Source organism: Daphnia pulex, chromosome 8, assembly GCF_021134715.1.
Source record: "Daphnia pulex isolate KAP4 chromosome 8, ASM2113471v1".
Taxonomy (NCBI): Eukaryota; Metazoa; Arthropoda; class Branchiopoda; order Diplostraca; family Daphniidae; genus Daphnia; species Daphnia pulex.
In genome coordinates, this window is record NC_060024.1 from 1,953,769 (window position 1) to 1,975,879 (window position 22,111).

Below are 22,111 nucleotides of genomic sequence, written 5' to 3' on the forward strand. Positions count from 1 at the left end.
TTCTACGATTCTGTTGGCGATGGTTTCGAAGAGGTTGGAAAACACTGTAGCTTTGATAGTTCCCGTGCTGTCTTTCAAAATGATTTCGATCAGCGGATCTCCTTTTCCTGTTTGCTTTACTGCGCCTTTTCTGATTACGCGAGCTTTAATTGTCCATCTAGGTGTATTTTAACAAGAAATCGCTCATTAATTTAGAGTGCATATTCAAAAACATTTTTTACAAGTGAGAGGATACTTTACCCTTTTTTTCCTGGTGTTAGGTCGCCAATTTTGCAAATGTTTCGGGATGAAGTGTCTTTCTGCAGTTGTAGGTCATTTTCTGCAGTATCTAGTTCTTTAAGTTCGAACGGGGTTTCGGAGGCGTCGAGAAATTTTTAATTGTGCCTTTTTCGCGTGTTCCAACTCGAGTAGTTGAAACGGCCTTTCTTCAGATTCATTGCCGTTCATTTTGAATCCTGGTAAGAGACTGCTGTGTTTCTGTTTGTACATGTTGATTCCTTGTCTTTCTTATTGCAACGTTTTCTTTCGACGACAAATCAACGTAACTATTAATAGGAAAATCAACGTAACTATTAATAGGACGTATCTAAAACGACGAGTCCTTTTTTTGTGACTTAAAAAACATTCAGATTTTTTAAAAATAGAAGAATGGATTACGTTTTCGTTGGTTAATCCTTTTAGGTTTCCACGCGTGTGTGAAAATAGTGTCCTTGTGATTGTTTTAGTGGTAACGTTTTTGGGGGTTTTTTTGGCAATCAATTTCATAATGTTATGAATATGTACAAAAGGCGATTCAAATGACCAAGAGAAATTTAATAATTTTACGAATATGAATTCATGGAATCTACATTGTTTCGTGTAGTGTCAAAACGAAGAATTGTCATCCATTACTAACTCATTTTCATCACAAATAATTAAGTTTATCCACCGAGTACCACAAGATCATGTTATTGATAGGTCACATGCAACGAATTAACTAGTTTTGTGAAAGTAGAATTTGTATTTGTGGAGTAGAACAAAACACTTCTGATTTAAATGAAGTAATATCAATAGACATAGTTTACAGGTGTTTATGTTGAAAATATATGCAATGTGTCGAGATAAGGAAATTTAGCTTTCCTTAAATTATCGATGAGTCGTCTCATGATTTTGATTCCCATTTACGTCATTTTGGAATGTTCTGAAATATATGGAAGAAGACAATGAAATGTTCAGTTTTTGATTTATTACTTTGTTCTTTTATTAACTTGCTTTTACCTACGTTCATTTCATCTGCTTTTCCGTTTTTTAAAGATCCCGGTGTCGGTAGGTGTTTGGTTGGTTTGCTTTCTTTTACTAGGTCGGTTTGTCGTTTCGCTTTGGGAAGGTATGTCATGGTCGTCATACTTTTCGATTAGTTTGGGGTTCCATAGGCCGTTGGTGGAGTATCCTTTGAGCCATTTTGACAATTCTAATGGTGGGTGTAGGGATAGTAGGTGATCGAAATCTTTTTGTCCTTGGTGAAGGGGCATAAATTTTAAGTCAATTGAGCGTCGCACTCGAGACACCGCTACATAGAAAGTTGCGAAAGTTACTTGTGGCTGGAATGGTCTTTTGTTTAAATCTACAATTAGTTTGTCACAAGTTTGCCCCTGAATTTTGTGGAACGTTATGGCAAACCCTAGTTCAATACCGTGAATTTTTTTTGCTTTTAATTTAAAAGGTTTTTTAAGGGGACCTCAATTGAATATTCTTTGCTTTCACTGGTCAATAGCTATGGGTATGATTATTTCATCGGGTATTACGGTTAACCCAATGAAATCTTTTGGGTCGGCATTTTTTACTTTCACTAAAATATAAAGAGGATTGTATTTTAGTCTCACGTCGTTTCCGCTTCCGTCGGTGAGCCGATTGATAATGTCTGACATGTCTTCCTCGGGATCAAGGATGAGTGAGTGTAAGGTGACGGGTGTGCCATTAGTCAATCCACGACGAGGGTTGATATTTTCTGTTAGAAAGGCTGGTGCACCCGCGACGAAGACGCCTGTAAATTGCTTGTAATTTTGGTAGATGTAATTCGTGTCGTATGTCGTCAGGCTGTTGGCGATAATCCCATCGATTGGTTTATCCCACAGAATTCTAGGGCAATTCTTCATTGCAGCCATCGCCTTTGATTGTTGTTCATTGATTCGCCATCTCTCTTCATTGCTGGTTACCACCACTGTTGCTTCCGTCCAACTTTGGTCTTTTAGCACATCTTCTTCTCCCAGGGTTTTTATGCTCTTTAGCCAATTTTTTGTAGGCATTGTGGATTTGTCCGATGCCATTCTTAGTGTTTTAATGAATTCCGTGTGAATCAAATCTTCAGCGGCTCGCATCTGCTCCGTGAGTTCGATTTTTTCGAACGTTGTGAATAAATGAATACCGTTGCATCTTGGACCAGACACGGGATTGCTTCGATTCATATATCTTTTTTCTGCTTGCCATTTCAATATTGCAGAATAAAGTGTCTCTGCTGGTCGCACAGGGGGTAACTGGAAAAAATCACCCATTGCAATGACCGCTAAACCTCCATAGAGGTCGTCGTTATCCATGATGTGCCTCATTCTATTTTCTATGTGGCCAAACATAACCGGTCCCAAATTAGATATTTCGTCAATTAACAGTAGAGCGAGAGTATTATGTTGGACTCGATTCTGAAGCATAGATAGGTTGGTCGGTGAAGGTTTCTCTAGGTAGGTATCTTTGCGGTGCGTGATTGGAATGCCACAGAAATTGTGTGCTGTCCTTCCGTTTGGTAAATTACTTGCTGCAATTCCTGTTGGTGCGATACAACCAATCGTGAATCGGTACTCCAGAGCTAGCTTATTGATGCATTTTGCCAAGAAGGATTTACCGGTTCCAGGTCCGCCGTGTACCATTAGGCGTATTGGTTTCGGTTGCGTTCCGCATCCATCTCGGTACTTTCGAAGTTCTTGAAAATAATGTTGAATCCGCATCCATATCTTTTTTTGTGACTTGTTTAATTTTTCTGATAGCGGTGGACTTCTTTCATTTGGGATGTCGTTGATTTTTGTGGACGTCACATTTGTAGTGGATGTGTCATCTGCTGTACTGACGGCAGAGCTGTCTTCTTTTCTTAGATTGTCCATAATTATACCTAGTATTTTTTCGTCCTCAATACTGTTTTTACAGATGAGTTTTTTGGCTCTTCTTTTATCTAGTGTCCCGCCTTTTTTATCAGTAACTGATTCTTTTTCAAAGCTTTGCTTGTTTCGTGATAGTACTGTAAAGCCCGATTTGTAGTCTCCAAAGATTCTTCGTCCATCATCGTTTCTTTACGCATAATATCAATGGCTTTCTGAGCTACTTTTGCGGCATTGATTTCTTCTTGATTTTTTTCACTATTCTCGTTTGACCAATCATCATTTGGTGTTGAATTTTTTAGTTTGTCGATGCCGCCTGCATCCTTCCAAACGGTGGCACAGCGACAACGATATTTTTGTGCAGCCATACGATCCGACGCTAATATTCGAAGTCCATGTGCTGCATTGGTGATCCATTTTGCGCGGATGATGTTCAAAAATGACGGTCCAGATGGCTCACCTATTCCTTCCAGTTCGTACATGTATTGGTAAAGTGCTTGCCATGTTGTCCGTCCGGGTAATGTTCCACCGTCTCGCGTTGGTACAGTCCATGGTTTGTAAAGAACAAGAATATACTCTGCGAATTTTTGTGCTAGCCTTTTCCATTCTTTAGTGAGAAGTTTAGGTTTGGCTACGGGCATGTTTGGTGGTTTCCCTACTAGCATAGGGATTTTGGATTTCGAACGAAGTTTTTGTTGATGAGTTTCTAAATGAAGTTCGAAAGCAAAGAAAGAATGCATTTTGACTTATTAACTAATATTGTGAAAAAAATTATAATTTTTTGAAATTCATACCGTGTAATGGGTGACTAGTAGCGAATGGGAACGTTGCGTTCGGATGTCGGCCCGCGCCGCGTGTTCTGTTAGCAGTTGTGTTCTTGGAAGTTGTTTTTTCTTTTATAGGTACAATGTTGACTAGAGCAACGTACTCGTATAAAGACAACATGCCAAGTTTCTCTCCTCTATATGCGTAGTGCACATGTTGTGGAACTGCTTTAATTTTTTGGGGGCTAACGTATATTTCCGCTGTGGAAATTATACGCTCTTCCGTTTCGTCTCCCTGAGTTTCTTTTTCTAAGACAATCGGTTCTGTTTCGTCGGCGTCGTAAGGATCATCATTATCTTTCAACGTCGTTTCCAAGTCTTGAATTGTGTGTGATTCGTTTGTTGTTTCGGAAGCGGAACTATCAGTTTCCCATTTCTCCTCATCGGAAAACACGTCCACTTCTAATACATCATCGTTTTCTATTGAAGTGCTGAAGATATTCTCGTGGTTGCACTTGATGTTTTCGGCTACATCTTCAAACTGGCTTTCGTCAGAAATGTTGGGTAAAGGTGGAATTTCCGGATGCTCTCTGACGTATTTGATAGAAGCAGTAACGTATGCAATCCAAAAACTATCAGTACACGTCTCACTTGGCATGCCAAGGAGGGCGGCAGCAGCCATGGGTGCTGAAATCTCAACGGCGCCATTTAGCTTGTTGATAATTTTGTTCAAATAGTGTATGGCTGTACGAAGAGTTGAACCTTGATCGTCTGCTACGGAAGGATGATGCTGGATGGCTTGCCTGGCATGATATAATAGAGACAAAGAGTGAGCTAGTTCAGCAGGTGGTTTCGTGACATATTTTATCAAATAACTCAATGCAGCTTTAGCTTGAGCATCGCTGCCCAACACGCTGACATTGGTGTTGCATCCAAGCAGAGTTGATATGAGGGGGTTAAATTCGACAACCATTCCATTTTTCTTTGGGAGAGTCGTATTCCACCATTGCTTTTCCTCTTCTGATAATGTGGCGTAGAGTTGTTGATCTGTATCTGTTAAGTCTAAATCTTGAACTTTTCCTGATTCTCTTCTTTTGAATCCGTACATAATTAGCCTAGCATCACGTGTAGCAATCGGTGTCCGTGAAAAATTACGTTTAAAACTGGAACTCAATTGAGGAGGTTCAATATTCGGCAGGATTTCGTAACTGCTCTCCAGTTTTGTTTTCTTTTTTGTAGTTTTTCTCTCCCAATTTGAATTTGATTTTATAATGCTTTCATCTTCCGGTTTCTCCAAGACATTTTTTCTATATCCTTTGATTTGTTTGCAGCCAGTTTCGTCTTCAATTTCCATAGGTCTACCCAACCGACAGCTGCATAATCCCGTTTTCCCTTTCGTGCAGGTCGCACTGTGTTGATGGACGTTACAGAAATCCACTACACGCTCAACATCAATTTGAAAGAGTTGGGGATACTTAGTTGGGTGATGTGGTGGGAACAATGATGCGTGTGGCACTGTGTCGTTTTTGAGATCACGGAGGAGATGACGGAAATGAGTGATGGGCTGCAATTCAGCGTTAACAATGCTGTCTAATGCTTCAGCTATGGCATCCGCCAACAAATGAATCCCACCAGCTGTTTGTAATAAAGTAGGTGGCAATCCACCCCAAAATACAATGTGCATATGAAGGGATCCGCGGGCTTGTTCCTCAGTACAGCCAAAAGCAGCTACGGGTACACCGAATGCTCCGGACATTTTTCCAGTAAGGGGAATGTTTTTTTTCTTGGATGAATTGTCGGGTTGCAAGCCCACTATGATTGAAAAAACATTGTTCACTGTTTGGCGAAACATTTCTGCGGCAGCAACCGGACAACTCGCCAAAATTTTCCGCAAATTCGACTGACTGATAGGTACAGTTTTAAAGTGATGTTGCTTTTCTCGCAGAGCATTAATGAATCCACTATCTGTAGCAGGGAACGTGAAATTGTTTGCCAATGGTAGTGATATCCGTAAAATTAGAGTTCCATTAGTGTCGTCAGGGGCAAACGTAAAGAAAACACTGGGAGTTCCGTAAAACCGAGTCATATTGTACAAACGGGAGACGGATGCCTTTCTTTGTGCTGCCGTGTACGGTATCTCGCTATTACACATAGTGATGAAAGGATTAATGCTGCTTAGAATTGCCTTGGATTCTGCTTCATTGGGATGATTTTTTGCGTATTTCAATTTCTTGAGGAAAGAAGGATCCGACACCAAAGTCGCAAATTTGCCAATGCACTCGGGGTCAGATTTCACTCTTGCGGCAATGATTCTTGTGGCTGAATGTCGTTGGTGTTGATCGAATAGCAGGAAAATGAATCGTAGGCATGCTGCGAAATGACCGTGGAATGGCATCAAGAGATGAACCACACTATTCCTGGGAAGTGATGAACGCGTTCCAAGACCTTTTCCCAGCGGAAACAAATGGGGGAATGCTGTGTAGATAAGTGTGTCGTTCTCTTGAAATTCATTGAACGGTTTCTCACTTTGAATAAACTCGACCAGATTCGATTGGAAATCATTCCGATTGTCTTCATTTTTCTCACTTTCCTCAGCTAATCCATGCATAGAAGTTATCAAACCTATTGTAACAAAAAGAGGTTATATTATTACGCATGTCCTTTGAATGTGAGCGAGTATAACAATTTTCTGTGGAAAAGTAATGTTTTGCCAAACAATGTTTACCATCTAAGATAGTTGAAGAAGTAGTCGGTAAACCAGTGTTCGGTCTGCAAGCTCTCGTCACCAATGACGTCGATGTAGAATTTATGGCTTCGTTAAATAAGAATTCTTGATCAACATGCTTTTGTACACTTGCAACGTACTCATGTTTCTCTTCATTTGGTTCTCCTTCGCCGGATTCTTTGCCTATGATGCGGCCAATGAATATCTCAGTTTTGCCGGTAATTACTGTGGCATGACTGAGTAGCACCTTCGGTATATCTTCCAATTTCTTTCTAATTTCTGGTGTATCATGAATGAGGATATCTTTATAATACGGATTGAGTGTTTTCAAGGCGTGCAACCAATCGTAAACGACATCAGCTCTAATCAAAATGTCTCGGAAACGATGACTAGAAGGATGAGGAACCAGTGCGTCCCATTGTTGACGTGTGCCTACAAACGACACGGACAGACTCTTTTCTAGTTCATCATGTCGCGGAAACACCTCAGCGTTCTTGGGTCGCAAACATCTTCTTAATTCTTCTTCTAGTCGTTTACCTTCTTGTGGGAACACTATTGCGTGGCCAATTTTTCCGGATTGTCGTTCTTTAGCGTACTGTCCAGATAATTTTATCACGGAAACCAATAATCGGCCACGGCTTATGACATATTGTTCAGCTATCGTCAATGGTTGTAATGTTGGCACGCGACTGCTATTTCCGTAATCCACCCCGGCAGCAATAGAATTTTTCGGTATTTTTTTAAATTTCACTGTTGCAATGTAGCACTCGTGGCACAGTGTAACCAATTCGGTTACGTTTCCATGTTCATCTATTTCCGATGTCACCAACTCAGGGTGCAAATGAAACATCTGGCCGTTTGTGGCTTTGTAGAAACTGATCACCTGACTGCAACGTTTAAAGATATTACAATATTGAAATTGAAAACATTATATGAAAATACGAAAATGAATACCGATATTGTTGAGGGTAGGATGCTAAAATTTGTACGTATTCTGTTGATATTTGAAGGCAAGTAACGTCGTTCAAAGATACTATATGATGGCGTTCTTCTCCCATTTGGTAGCTCTTCATACCACACGATGCACATGCCACTAAATCTGCAGTCAAGTTCCAATGATGTTGAAACTCCTCGAAAATGCGACCGTGATCGGCAGTTGTTACATTGTTGCATAATTCCGTCATCAGATTTCTAATATAACTTGGCATTTTCTCCTCTTCACTAAGTGGAGTACCTTGGTCAACCATACCCCATTCGCGTATAAGTTGCGAGCTGTCCAAGAAACGTCCAAGGCCAGAATTCGTTGCCAACGCCATCAAGGCACACGTTGGATCTTGTTCAGCATTGACGAGCATGTCTTTAGACGGCATATGTTTCATAGCTAACGAAAACTGTTCTACATTTAGTTGACCCGTTGAATTACCATTGCTATCGAATTTGGATTTCGAGGACTTTCTCTGTGATCTTCTCTTATCTACTCCTGCATAAGGCTGAAATTGGGAAAACACATTAATAATTAAAATTAATGTTATTTTTAAAATAAAAGTAAATTTTATAATTACCACAAATGGTTGTTCGTTCGTGTTAAAGCAATTAATAGTACTAACTTCTTTCTTCCTTGCAGTAGTATTTAAAACAACACTTTTGTTTTCAATTTCATGCATTGGACAAATATTTCCTTGAGCAACTGCTACTAGGTTAGTTTAGTTGAAATGTATGTTATTACACATGTTACAAAAATGTAATTACTACATATACCTTTAGTAACACTGCGAGTCGTCATACGATTGTTGTTCACATGAATAGGATTAACAACGGTTATTTCTTCTGTTGGTAATAATGTTGGTACTGACGAATCATTTGAAACATATGCCTAAAATCAAAACATAAATTGCATTGACATTACTTTCGACACTATAAATACATTTTTTATTAACGATATAATTTACCTCTCCACTCTGATGATCCGATATTGATTGCAATGTTTCTTGAACTTGATTTCTATATGACGGTTTCTTCCCCTTGAAAAAGTTAAATTGCATGCTTAAAGAATATAGGCCTATCCCGTATTTATTTTATCATATTTATGTAATGAAATACCTTTAACTGATCAACAGGAAGGGAAACAGATGCATCATCCCTTTCCTTCTTTCTTTTTGTCAGAATCCATCCTTTTCTCTTTATTTTTATATTGGTAGTAGCACTACGAGTCCTCATATGATGAGTTTTAATACAGACAGGGTTAACATTTGTTTCTTCTGTTGATAACAACACTGGCGTAGTATGCTGTGTATCCTTAATTGATGAATTCTTGGCCTTGCAAAGTTAGAAATTGGATGTATAAGTTTAATCGATTATCTATCCTATTGACATTATAAGCTACCTTGGATTGTTCATAGCAAGGCGAACTAGACACATCATGTAAAAATCCCTGAACTGACACCTCATCTGAAGAACAAACCTATTAATTACCAAAAGCAAGGTTACACTAAATCTAATAAAAACATAATAAGAATTAAAAATTGTGATAGTGAAATTTTTTTTAATTCTTCCTTCAGCATTACTATTCACTGATGATTCTAAAGACTTGAAAAAGATTCTTTTACTATATACCTCCGATTGTCCAAAATGAAATAAATCCAAATCATCTATTGATTTTTCCATAATACTAATAGCGATAATAACACCGACTATTCGGCTAAATGATTCGTAAGTACTGCGAAACTAGCAGGCGTAATTAATTGTCCTGTTCTTTTTTTGTGATGTAATATCCTGCATTGCCAGATCACGAAATAGTCCGTATCACACTCTGTCAAAGAAACTCCTCCCATTTCACGAAACTCCTCCCATTTCACACATATAAATATTCTTGTAAAATCAACCAAATCAGATGTTGAGATAAAATCTAGCACATTATTTGAATAATTTGATGGGGAATCGGAAGGAATTCACGCAACAACAAACAAACTTGGAATATGAGTCGCAGCTTTAAAAAACGTTTTTTCCCGCCCCTTTTGCACCTTCAACAATTCGTAACTAATTAACAACTTAACTTATCGTTATAAACTTTTGCGCGTTAGTTGGACAAACGTCTAAGGAATCGAATAAAGTTAACGCCAAGGGCTCACGTCAATTCATGCGAGCCACACCTGTGCCACAGTTTGTAAACTGTTATTCAGCCAATCACAGAGCGCCATTGATTCCCTTGGGTTTAAATAATAGTTTTTGGCCCTGTGTTCCTCCCCGCCCATTTATGCCGCTAAAAGCCTTCTAGATTTTCAATCAAGTTGAAAATCTCTCAGGGATTAATATTTACAGTTGTTTTAATTCATTTTCAATTTCCATTGTTTTGCAGGTTTCTGGTAAACGGCGGTTCAATATTCGCATCTTCTGAAATTGTTTTAGCATAATTCTGTGAGGGGAAGCACAGGACTCAGTGTTCTTCCAAAACTTAAGCTCGTTTATCTAAGCTCTTATAGCTTCCAGAAAATGAGTGTAAAGCTGGCAGTTCAGGTATGAATTAATGTGTCCATAACCATAATTCACCAGTAGCTTCTTTAATATAAGGATGTATTTTCCAGATTTTGTAAAATACTGTCACCGACGGTCTCAAGCATTACCGTTCAGACGGGAATACAAACTTAGCTAATATCAGTTTAAAGACACTGAAGCATTGGAAGAACTCGTGAGTCTTTTAAATAACTCATTTGAGGTCACGAATTCTAGATGTAAAGTGAATGCGACAACAAAAGAAAATTGGTCCAACAGGCATTGACAAATGACCCAATTCTCAGTAAGTTTTAAGTTACGTTTTGCTTGAATTTTTTTAAATAAATGAACTTGTCCCTTGAATAATTATATCTGATCAGACAGAGATGGCTAATAGTAGGTCTGCTATTTTTACTTGTAGTGAAGAAGATTTAAATATTTAAAATGTAGTGGAACTACTCAAAGAAGAAGAGGAAGATTTTACTAAGGTTAACGAAGCAGCAAATTTTCAGACATCAGCTTACGATTCCCTCTCAGCCGATCTATTAGATTCTTCAATTATTTTCTTACTCACTTGAGGTGAAATCATTTTTATTTTGTTGCATAGCTATCACTGACAATTTATTTTCCTCAGGTAAGCCTCACACACATTGAACTTGATTGCTAGTGTTCATAGAGAACTCTCAAATTTTGATAATAAGTCATTTCCAAAACGAAAAGCCCTTCATCAAACTTTTTCCTAAATGACTGCTCCTTGGAAAAAAATTGGCAGATCAATCAGTGCATCAGCTGAAACAGTCAAAGAAGTATTTGGTATTACCCTTCCAACAACGTGTCTCACTCGATGGAACTCTCTGTATGATAGTCTGTCTTCCATTTTCAAACACTACAAGAGCCTGGACGCAGCAAGCACTGTATTTCGTTCACGGCATTCCAGTTCTTACGAAAGACGGCTTGGACGCGATTAGATTCTATTTTAGATATTTTTCAAGGAGCTGTTTTCTCGGAATAGGAGTTGTTCTGCCTTTTCTTGCAAAGCTCAAGAAGCAGTTCAACCATATACGTGGTAAAATACTGTCAAGAATTCAGGATAGGTATGAAAGGTGTAACATTTTCTGTGTACTTTATATATTTACAGAATTTTCCTTTTGAATTTCAGGTTCGGTCATCTGTTTATTCATAACACCTATCTTATTGCAGCTTGCACAAATCCGTTTTTTTAACTAATTGGATTGAAGACTTAAACAAAAAAAGATCTCTAAACAAAAAGAAGATGTCGTTACCGAGCTAAAGTTAATATTAAGTGATGCCAAATCACACTATTTGAAAAAAGTGCTAGTTCTACAGAGGAATTTTGAAGTTTCACATCAAATAACACCACACTGAAGCCAAACGAGGTAGATTAATTTTTTTTCGACAAAGATGTGAGCATGGAGATGCTTAAAAGGTATCCTCATATCAAGAACATTTTTATAAAACACAATACTACCATTTCAACTAGTGATCCCCTAGAGCGCCTCTTTAGTCAGGCTGCCCTCATACTTACAGTTAGACGGAACAAATTATCTGATAGCTTTCTAGAAATTTTAATTCTTGAAAAAATTGCCATTGGTGTATAATATATTTATGTTCGAAAATGTATAAATAAAATGGTGATGTATTGATTAGTAACGTCAGACGTTTGACGTTTTTGGAAAAGTGGTTTACGTTGAAGTTTTTTTGACGTAGTACGTATGAGCTTGTATGACGTATGACTTATACGTATTTCAATATTTTAAAGAAAGAATATTAATAACTTCTTGGAATTCCTTTAAGACACTTTCACATTCATAAAAATGTATTGAGGAAACAGAATTATCTGTGTGTGGACAATTGTCACAAATTGAGCAAAAAGATGAAACTTTGAATGATTCAGTTCCAGAAAATTATTGTTTTGATAGAAACACATCATCACTTACGGGACAGCTCGTTTGAAACATGGGGTTTTGGGTGGGGAAGTAACCAAGAAAGTAACGTAACAATGTAATGTGGAAGTGTAGCAAATGTCTCAATGTAACGTAATAGTGTTGACGTGTTCGTTATGCATTACTTTACCACATCACTTTGCAACATACGTAACAGTTCTACAATACAGTGTTTCCTCACCCAAAACCACATATGTTTCAATCGATCTGTCCCGTAAGATTGTAAAACTAGAGTAGCGTAATGTTATAGTGTAATGTGATAACGTTATGTAGTACTGCTGTGATGCAACAAAAGGTTGTAGATACAAACGACACTTTTCGACAGCGATTTCTGTTGGAATTCGTGTTCAAGCGACCGGACATTTTGTATGTTTGGCAACTCTGTTGTTCTCTCTCTCTCGACTGTGCTCATGACTGGATTATTGTCGTCTGCTATTCTAGCGTGTTCAGGCAATAAAGAAGCTGTGTAAAGAAGCTAGTTTGACTAGTGTTAATTGAATTAATTGTATTAGAATTATTAGGAGAAGTTTACTGTGTTGAAACTGCACAAAGTATAACAGGTAAGCACCAGTATTATTATGTGATTATATTGAGTGTCTTTTGGGCCACAGATGTGATCATGAATCACACGGCATACACTGAGCTCTCCTCTCTGTTTCCAACAATTTCGGCGCCTACTAACTGAATAGCTTGCGTACGGAGTAATACAAATGCTTCACTTGCACAAAAAAGTATTTAAGGAGTGGAAATGAGAGGTAATTATTACAAGCCAATCCCAAACCATCTAGTCCCTGCTGTCTTTATCTCGAGAGTTTATTAAGGTATGGAAATCACTTGCTTGCATTTAGTCCATACAGCCCAGCGATCTGTACTTACCTAATACTTCTGGAAAAAATGTCGGGATTCGACCCGAAAATGACCCCAGAGCCATTCAACTTTTCAGCAAAACCCTAGAAAAAATATTCGACTGATTCAAGAAATCGCCAAATAGATTGGCCTACAATCAAGAAAAAGTGGAATATTTTGATCCCAATTTTCTGGTGGTAATAAAATTCAGAACCTCGATAGCAAAATTTTTCCCATATTTCACAGGAAATTGTTCAAAATCGTGTAAGTGTCCTCACCCTCCTGATTTCGTTCGACATGCTTGTGGTTTTTTGTAATAATCCTGGATGAAGTTTTTCCGCTATTGAACTATCGAGACCAGAAAGAGTTGGAGGAATAATGCATCTTGAATGTCGCTACAACAAAAAAGACACGCCCACTCTACTGCACGCTGCAATTTCGTATATCCACTTACATCTGAAAAGCATGAACCTGTTTCTTAAACTCTAGACCCAAATGTTACCGATAATTATGGAAAACACAGGAAATGTTATTCCGATCAAATCGCACCAACTAGTATTTCAAACACTGGTGGACGCGGGAGGTCATCTAGAAGCGACAACGTCAGGTGAAACAGTCATCAGCATTCTGAAGAATGCTACATGCGAAGATGATGGTAGGCTTTCCAATTTCGATTTTGTAATCAATGGCATCTTTCCGCTATCCTGGTACTTCGCTCGAGTTATCTGGCAGAATGGAATTCCATTCCACGACGATCGACTTCCATTCACGCTCCAGACTTTCGTCTCTTTTCACAGCAGCGCACGCGGTAAAATGAAGAAATCAAAAATCGTTTTTTTCTTCAACTAATTTTTTTGTTTATCTATTAGGACAATCTGGAACCCAAGATAAACAGTAATTCCACATCTCAATAAAATCATCATTTTGATTGATTTATAACTGTGAATTTCTTTTTGAATAGTTGGTCTACTTCTCAATGTCTTCGTTTTGAAATTTTGTTTGTGTTGCATTTCAAAATCTTGTTTCGTTGATTAGTTGGACATAGAAGTTTCAGTCTGAATGTGGTTTTTTAGTAGTGTGCAAAATTATCAATACAAAATTAGTTTTTTTTAGTCAAGGATATTTTTTTATTACTTTTTTAAGTACTTTACAATTTGTTGGTGTGTAGATTGTTGAACAATGAATCATTCAAAAATTCCTCTAAATCTTTATCAAGGCCTATATTTTAGGTGCTTTTGTTTGTTTTTTCTGTCACGTTTATAAATTCTTTAAAAATGTTCTTGGTTATGTTGGACGTATCCAAGGTTGGACAAATCAATTTATTATAAAACTAGTAGAAATTAATTATTTTAAAAAATATAATTATGTGTAGAATTTCAATGCTCATTTGGGAATATAATTTTGGTTTTATAGGTCTACGTTTTATATTTTTGAAGTAATCTTCAATAATAAAAAATGTGGCTTTCTATAGAAGAATTTTTTTAAACATTATTTTGGTTCACAGAACAAGTCGAGAATTTAACACCAGATTAATATTTAATTTACGTACGTACGTACGCCCATTTTGGACAGGAAACAAGGGGGAAAATAACACTGGAATACGGAGCAAAAGCCTGCCTGGGAAAAAGCCCTTTTTTTAGCGGCGTCGCCACAAATTGTCCAGTTTAACACCCCTTATTTTGATCTCAAAATTTAAGCAACTTATTACTTGAATTTAAAAAATATTTTAAGACAAAAAAACATTATACAAATTGATGTAATGGTGGACGAGCTCTTGGACTTGGGTTTTAGATACGTGCTGACGGAGAAATTCAACCAAGATTGCATATAAGTAGAATATTTACGTCATTTCTTTGGGGTGCAAGCTAAAAATAATTGTTTTAAAAATTTAAATTTTTTAGAAATTTTTCGGGATTATTCGCACTTGCGGAGGGTTATGCAACATACCAACTGTTCCATCATTTCTTCAGCTTTTTCGAATGCTGACACTATACTACCCCACCAAAACTATTATTGGATCAAAAGTGGATGGAGTGGAGTGGATATTTCTGCTTTCATCCTACAAGGACCGGCTCAAAAGTTTGTATAAAAATAATCAGAAAGCTTTCACCACCAAAAGAGCCGAAATTAAAATAAATTTTCTTAAAGGGGATTGTAATAGAGCTAGGACCAAGGAAGAAGAAAAAGATGACTCCACGGAAGTGAGCGACAACATAGTATATTACATAGTGGGCTACTTGGTCTATTCCTTTGGGAGAAAAAAATGGTGTGCTTATTGCGTTAAGACTATGGCAGCAGAAAACGGAAGTAGCTTGCCCGAAAATATTACAACACAAACTCTAACGAAATTGAAATCAAAGTTTTTGCTAAAATGGGCGTCATTAGATATGCTCAACCTTTTGACGATTGTTGAAAAAACAATGATAAATTTTGTTAAAGAGGGAATTATTTTTTTGCATGATGGTTTTAAAGCCTTTTTAAGGGGATTTATTTACGATAAGGTTCCTCGGGTGGAATGCCATGATGGCAATAAGTTCATGACAGAAATAATTTTCAAAAATATCAATGTTGCGTTTCAAATGTATCGCAAAAAGAAAAAGCATGGAGAAAACGGAGAAAAAAAGCGATGCACACACACCCAAGTGAAATTGTCAAAACCTAATGTTTCCAGTCGTTCAATGATTGCAATAAAATGTGAAAAACCTCCACATTTTTTTCTTCAAAGCCCCGTTTCGGGCAATGAAACGGCATTTTTCATTTCGACGTCAAAACGTCAACGACAACTTTTAAGTTTTTAACACGCCGAAGATGTAAGCTTAACAATACAAGGAAAAAAACAAAAAAATAACTCAAACGTATTACCGGGAGTTGACAGCAGACAGTGAAATAATCCAGCAGGTGCAAAAATTGTAATCCATCAGCGAAATATGAGAAATTTGAGTAGAACTACACTAACTACACCATACTACACTCACACACTACACCATAGGACGCGCTTGGTGGGAAAAATGGCGCGACTAAAATAATTACGATCGAAAGCAAGCAATACCCGGCCCCGGATTCCAACTTCGACCACCAGGGACCCAAATCAAAACAAAAGTTTTCTGCTGTTTTTTTTCAAGAACTGTGAATGATTTGTGGCAGTCCAGCTCCAACATACATGAATACAGGCTGGCCATGCTTGTGGCATTCCAGTTCCAAATACATGCTGGCCATGCTTTGGGGAATTCCAAGGTCCAACATAATACAAGAATAAAACAAACACGAAAGACTCAGAAGGGAAGGAGGAAACGGGTATACTGATTTCAGTAGACGTAAACCGGCTGGCACGACAACAGAGAAGACAATACTAAAAAAGAAAGAGAGAAGGTAACAGAGCCAAGCTGGCGACGTCGTCACGTCGATTGACGTTAAGAATTGCACATATGACGACCTGTTTCGAAAGAAATAGAGAGAGTGGAAAAGAGTTCAACGGAGGGAGATCAGCTGAGGGACGCAAATGACCAGGAAAAACGATAAGCGTTTTTTTTTAAGTAAGCCTCCTCTGGTCTTTTCTTTTTCTTGCCAATATCATGCCTTAGTATTGAGTTATCATAAAATAACAACACGTCTTAGCTGCACCGATATTGTACGCCATGTTGCACAAGCACCTAGATATAAAGAATAACACATCCCTACACAAATAACCATGCCATTTGTGTCGAAAACGCTTTTTCCAACAAGCAAATAGTGTTCGTGGAGAGGGTAACGCGACTTACTTCTAGCATTAAAACTTTACGATATTATGCAACGTAAGAGGAAATAGTCTGCAAGATTTATTAAACATTGTTTATTCACAATGGATTTGAAAATAAAAAAAGTGACTGAAGCTTACCCCTCCCCCGTGTTTTTGAACGCACTTTTTCGGAATCCGCCATGTTTGTTGCAAATCCTATTTCCCCCTTTGCATTTATTATATGGGAAAATTGTGTCTGGCAAGACTGTTCAATCTAAGTTAACAGTTATCAAACTAACGGATAGATCAAATCTATACGAGTGGTATTGAGTATTATGACGTCTTCTAACTGGTTTAAAGGAAGAAATAATTTTCTGTCCACCAGAATCCGAAAGTGATGCGAATGTTTCTATCGAGATATGGTTTTATAAATTTTTCGAAGGAATGATTTAATAATAAATTAATGGCGTTTATGTCCTGCAAAACGTGGGTTTCCAAGCTGAATCATCTAAATAAATTATGAAAAAGATGTAGGAATTATAACGAAGAAAGACAAATATTAAGGACAAAATCCGCAATAAATACCAGAAGCGTTTTTTGAATCTTTTTCTGAACTGAAAATCCGGTCTCGCCATTTGAAATACTATTTTGTTTTTTCGAAAACCATTAGTTCCATAATACTTGTTTTGGAATTTTTTGGATTGGATCTTTTATTCTGTTCATTGTCAAGAGAAATCACGAAATGGTTTTTACTATGAGTAGAATTTTTCTCGTCGTCAGTTCCCTTTTATGTTGTTCCCTTCTTAGCTAAATATTTTCGAGACTTTTTTAAACATTTCTAAAAGCATTTGGAAAGGGCTTGATACCCGAACCAGGTTCCAAAATACAAAATTAACCTTCCAAGAATTAGATGATTAATGTGCAAATAATTACTTCTATTAGGATGAGTACTTCTAGACAAGGCCTAAAGTTTCAATAGGTCCATTTTTTCGCTAGCTACATTACATTATTCGAACTTCAAAGAGGCAAACATTGATACCATTACAAAATTAGTTGAAGAAATCACATATCACACATTAAAAACTGCATTGCTCAAATGAGAGAGATGAGATCTCTTCGGGAGGTTCCTAGGATTTCGTTCTCAGGATTCAAGCCTGTCGTTGCTCTCCAGCTGATTTTTTTCAAGGTGTTAAGAACCTTATTTACCTCATTTTCAGCTTCTTCATAAAAAAACTCCACATAAAAAAATAAATAATTTTGAAAATAAACTACAGCCCTCACGACGATAGGTAAGAAAAATTCGACAGAACTTACCAGGGAATTCCGAGGTGAGATCCATTATTTCATATTCTACAAAAGACAGCTCAAGCTCAGTGTTCCTGCGCTCTCTAAACTTAATCAAAAACCTTTCCTTAACCATTTAATATAAACTGCTGAGCATTAATGCTTAAAAAAGTCTTGGTTTGCCTGCTTTTCACGAGTCGACATCTTGCGCCCCTGTAAACAAATATTGTTTTATACCACTATTGCAATAAAATAAATCTAAACGAATGATTCCTTTTTTTTACCTCAGACAAATTCTCCATACTGCTTTGAGATATGTTGTTGTTAGACGGGTTCTATAATTAAAAAGAAAATATAGTCACAGCTTAAAGCAATCATTCAAATTTTAGATACTTTAATAATCCTGATCCTGAATTCTAATCCTGAATTCTCAAGAGTTTCTTGAGATGTGTCATCAGGATGAGACAGCATTGGGACACGAGTTGAGCTTATCTTCTTTAAATAAAACAAATTAGATTCAAAACTCATTCCAATAAAAGAAATAATAAATATATACCCGAGTTCTGTGTTTTTCTGGTTTCTTCTCGTCTCCACTCCATCCCTGTTCCCATCATCTGTAACAGCTACGAAATCAGGATTTTTCAATCTAAACTGCTCTATCAGAGAGTCAGCTTCCTCAGGAGCATTACTTTTCTTAGCTTATCAAATCTGCTTTAAGTTTATAACAAGAAATAAAATTACTACCATATAATTTAAGAACCACTTCTGGGTAGCTGGACCATCCGTCAGTGGTCCCTTTTTCTTAAGGAAAATTTACGTTGTCCACTACTTAATCATCGTGCAACATATTCATCGAATAGGACGCTCTTTCCAAAATATCAAAGCGTACTTTGGTTTAATTTTTTCTATAATAAATAGAAATTAGAGCTTAGACAGACTTACTATTTTTGACAAACTTGACAGGTTACATAACGACACCTTTGCCATATCGAGTTCAGATACAACTTACCACGTCCTTTCTCTGCCATGCTTGGGCAGTGTTTTTGACATATTTTCTAGCTCCAAAAGCAAAGTCCTTCACAGATTCATAATAGATTTTGGAATTCTTCGATCAAATCCAACATTCAATTCAATCTCTTGCATCATTTATGAGTTAATTGATAAGTCATTTACCTTTCACTTTTTTCTTTATATCGTATGCTCAAAGATTTATATGATCGCTTATATTTCAACCATGCTAGACTAGAAGTTTTTACTTTTTGACATATGTTTTACATTATTCCTTCGTATAGATTTAAATTTCTTCATAACATTCATCTTTGAAAACTTTAAATGGACCCGAAGTTGTCAGTCCTATCATCGTTAATTTTTTCAAGAAAAGAAATCAGAAAACAATCCCACCCCAGTCAGTGTTGATAAACTGGAACTCGACAACATCATCTTGAAAAATAGGGAAAGCATCACTTTCATCCAGGTATATAATAATTTTTATGTTTACGAGGTAAAATGTAAGCTAAGTAACTTTTTATGTTCATAGGATTCTCGTCTGCTACTACTGTCAGAACAAGTCAAGAACAAGACGAACCCATATTTGTGTATACCATTTTGTGAATTCTTCATTCACTCACTCAATTTTGGTCTCATCTTACTGGTATTCATCCCGTGCATTCCTTGTTATACTTTTTTATTTTTCTCTGCACTTGTAAATTCATTTGAATTGTACCCTTGGCCCAACCATCAACATGAGTCAGGGCGACGGTCTTGACCTCCCTGAAAGGCTCGTAAACAAAAGCCAAATAATCTTGTGTTTTCTGCTTGCAAGCGTAAAAAGTGAAGAAAGATTCCAAGTTCTGTACGAAAACCTGCTTTCATGAATTTCAAAAGGCAAATAGCAAGCAAGCATCTTTCATCCTCAGTGGTCTCACCCATACCAGTAGTGACCCTGAGTTTTCCCAACTCCAAACCACCAAGTCTAAACGCCTACTGTCTGCCGATTCCAGCAAAGAGGAGTCTATGTCGGACTGAAAGAATGTCCGGTTTGATGACTACACCAGCCTCACTGATGACTCTGAGCTCTCCGAACTTGAATCTCTTACCAAAGAGGCCTTCAGCAAGAAACTATGAAGGGCTATCCAATTTCCCAAACCAAGCATGAGCGTTTCTCCCAACTGGAATCCGACCTTCTGGACGTCAAACTTGCCTTCGTGGATGCGATGACCTTTCGGTTCTTTGATCAGTGTTCTGCCTTGGCCTCTTATCAACCTGCCGATCCGGTCCTCTCCGACAAACCCATGTACTTGCAAGCCGTCAGAGGCCAGCAAGCTCCAGTCGTCGTAGCCAGCTTTACAACAAGTGCCATGCCTCCTGACTGCATCTCTCTGGCTGGGATGGAGAAGCTCCTTGACTCCAGCGCGGGCGTCTTGATTCCAGTGTCAGTCAGAAAAAAGGACAACATCATATTTGTCCGGCTAAAAGACCCAGCTGACCTTGACCGTAACAACTCTATACTGTAATCCAAAGTTAGCCCAGACAGCGTAAATATTTTTAACTCTGTATACCGTCCTACCATAATAAGCCTAACTCATCCAAGGGCCACGTCAAAATGCCTTTTAATTGCATAGAGTCCCGAGACCTTGCCGTCCTTAAAGGTTAGGTTGATTTTCACACAAACACCACCCGTATGGTCGGTTTTTGAAAGTTGATAATGAAAAACAATAATTTGGGCAACACGTTCATTACGTGACATTTGACTGGCATGGCATCGATGGGCACTGTAGCGGTCGGCCGAGAAGCGAAAATTCCCACCACTTGCAGGGAAGTTGGGAATCCAGGTCAGTTGCATTTGCAATTTCCGGAGGAACCTTGGTTCCTGCCTCACACGTATGTGAAAGAAATGAATAATTGAAATGTTGTTTAAAAAAAACCACAAAAAGAGGTAAGAAATATTTAAAAGAATTTAAACTATACAACTCACTAAAGTCAGTTATTCTGTCAGTTAGTCTTTCACTCTGTTTCAGTGATTGCAGAAGATTGTCGAAAAGATCTGTTAGCAATTTATGGGAAACGCTGAACCTTCTGGCGTAGAGAAAAGCCAACGTCATGCTTTTCCATTTTGTCTCGTCTCCCAACAGTGGTAAACATGTTTAGTGTTTCGAATGGTCATTGGCACTTGGTTTTTGCATATACTGCACATCGCCTTTTCCAAGTTCATGATGTAGGCGACGTTCCGTTGGCATAGACGGCAATTAGGCCCATTCACTATTGGCAACGGCTTGTTTATCACCACGTGTGGGGACTGCAGAATTGTAAGTAGACCGCAAATCGTAGATACTCACCAGTAATTCCCACAAAATCGTCTGCTTTAGTCAAATTAGTTTATGGAGACAGATTTGATGACATCACATCTGGCTACACGGCACCCATTCCCCCAACCTAAATGTGCCCAACAGAGAGGCTCGCGCCCGCTCAGTTTTCTTTTGTCTCACGTGTAGCGAAGATCTTCTCTCTCTCTACGTTTCAATACAGATCTGATTCAGTCAATCACATCCGTTTATTTCACTTCATCGCAAGAGACAGCGAAACAGAGAAAGATGCCCGTCATTTTGGCAAGTCACTTACCAAGGAAGAGTTTCCACCATCTGTTGTAGCGACTTTTTCTCCTATTTTTTGTAAAAGCACTGACCCGTCAACGAATAATATGCCCTCTACCACAGGGATTCCTCGAGTGGGCATTTCTCCTGCATGTGATGACTTGAGAGACACTTAAATGCCACGTTTCCCAAGCCGGGAAAGTTTTTTGGCTCCGCTCTGACAACGAACTGGTCATCACCGGTAGGCTCACTCTGCAACGACGTTTCGTCTTCCAAGAGTAGGCAACCTCGTGGAAAAGGAAAAAATAGAAATGCGTCAAAGACCTGGATAAGGGGGGAAATGTTCAATGAAAATTTTGTCTCCTACTTACGGAGGCAGCGCTCTGCCAGTCATTCTGCGTCTTCGCTCTGCAGAAACCGGAGAAATTTTAATTGCTCACTCGGTAGTCGTTGCAAAAGTCATCAATGTTTTCGTTGCAGAAAGAAAAGTTTTCCCCGTCTGTTGTAGTCTCGGTAGTCTGAGTCTCTCTGTGTATTGCCACGTTGAGGCCACGTAGTGGTAGACTTTATAACGCCGTCGGTCGGTATGGTGGCGTTAAAGTAGAAATT

General features: G+C 38.0%; 2 protein-coding genes across 2 annotated transcripts; both read right to left on the reverse strand.

Moving 5' to 3' along the window:
- Positions 1-991: 991 nt before the first annotated feature.
- On the reverse strand, positions 992-3,131 carry LOC124200764 (ATP-dependent DNA helicase PIF7-like). The gene is made up of 2 exons (XM_046597065.1): positions 1,262-3,131; positions 992-1,180 (listed from the first exon to the last, which is right to left on the reverse strand). The coding sequence occupies exon 1, from the start codon at positions 3,129-3,131 to the stop codon at positions 1,740-1,742; it is 1,392 nt and encodes a 463-aa protein (XP_046453021.1). The 3' UTR covers positions 992-1,180; positions 1,262-1,739.
- Positions 3,132-3,199: 68 nt separating this feature from the next.
- LOC124200763 lies at positions 3,200-10,317 on the reverse strand. Its single transcript, XM_046597064.1, has 3 exons — positions 6,615-10,317; positions 3,920-6,511; positions 3,200-3,831 (listed from the first exon to the last, which is right to left on the reverse strand). Exons 1-3 carry the CDS (start codon positions 7,462-7,464, stop codon positions 3,200-3,202), a joined length of 4,074 nt encoding a protein of 1,357 aa, XP_046453020.1. The 5' UTR covers positions 7,465-10,317.
- Between the last annotated feature and the right edge of the window lie 11,794 nt (positions 10,318-22,111).

What these genes read in the sequence shown, in the direction of transcription:
- LOC124200764 (XM_046597065.1), bottom strand. Translation starts at nt 3,131, where the DNA reads ATGGACAATCTAAGAAAAGAAGACAGCTCTGCCGTCAGTACAGCAGAT.
- LOC124200763 (XM_046597064.1), bottom strand. Translation starts at nt 7,464, where the DNA reads ATGTTTCATTTGCACCCTGAGTTGGTGACATCGGAAATAGATGAACAT. An exon ending in TTCTTCAACTATCTTAGATG is followed by an intron (nt 6,512 to 6,614) that starts GTAAACATTGTT and finishes TTGTTACAATAG; the next exon opens with GTTTGATAACTTCTATGCAT. An exon ending in TACTAGTCACCCATTACACG is followed by an intron (nt 3,832 to 3,919) that starts GTATGAATTTCA and finishes AACTTCATTTAG; the next exon opens with AAACTCATCAACAAAAACTT.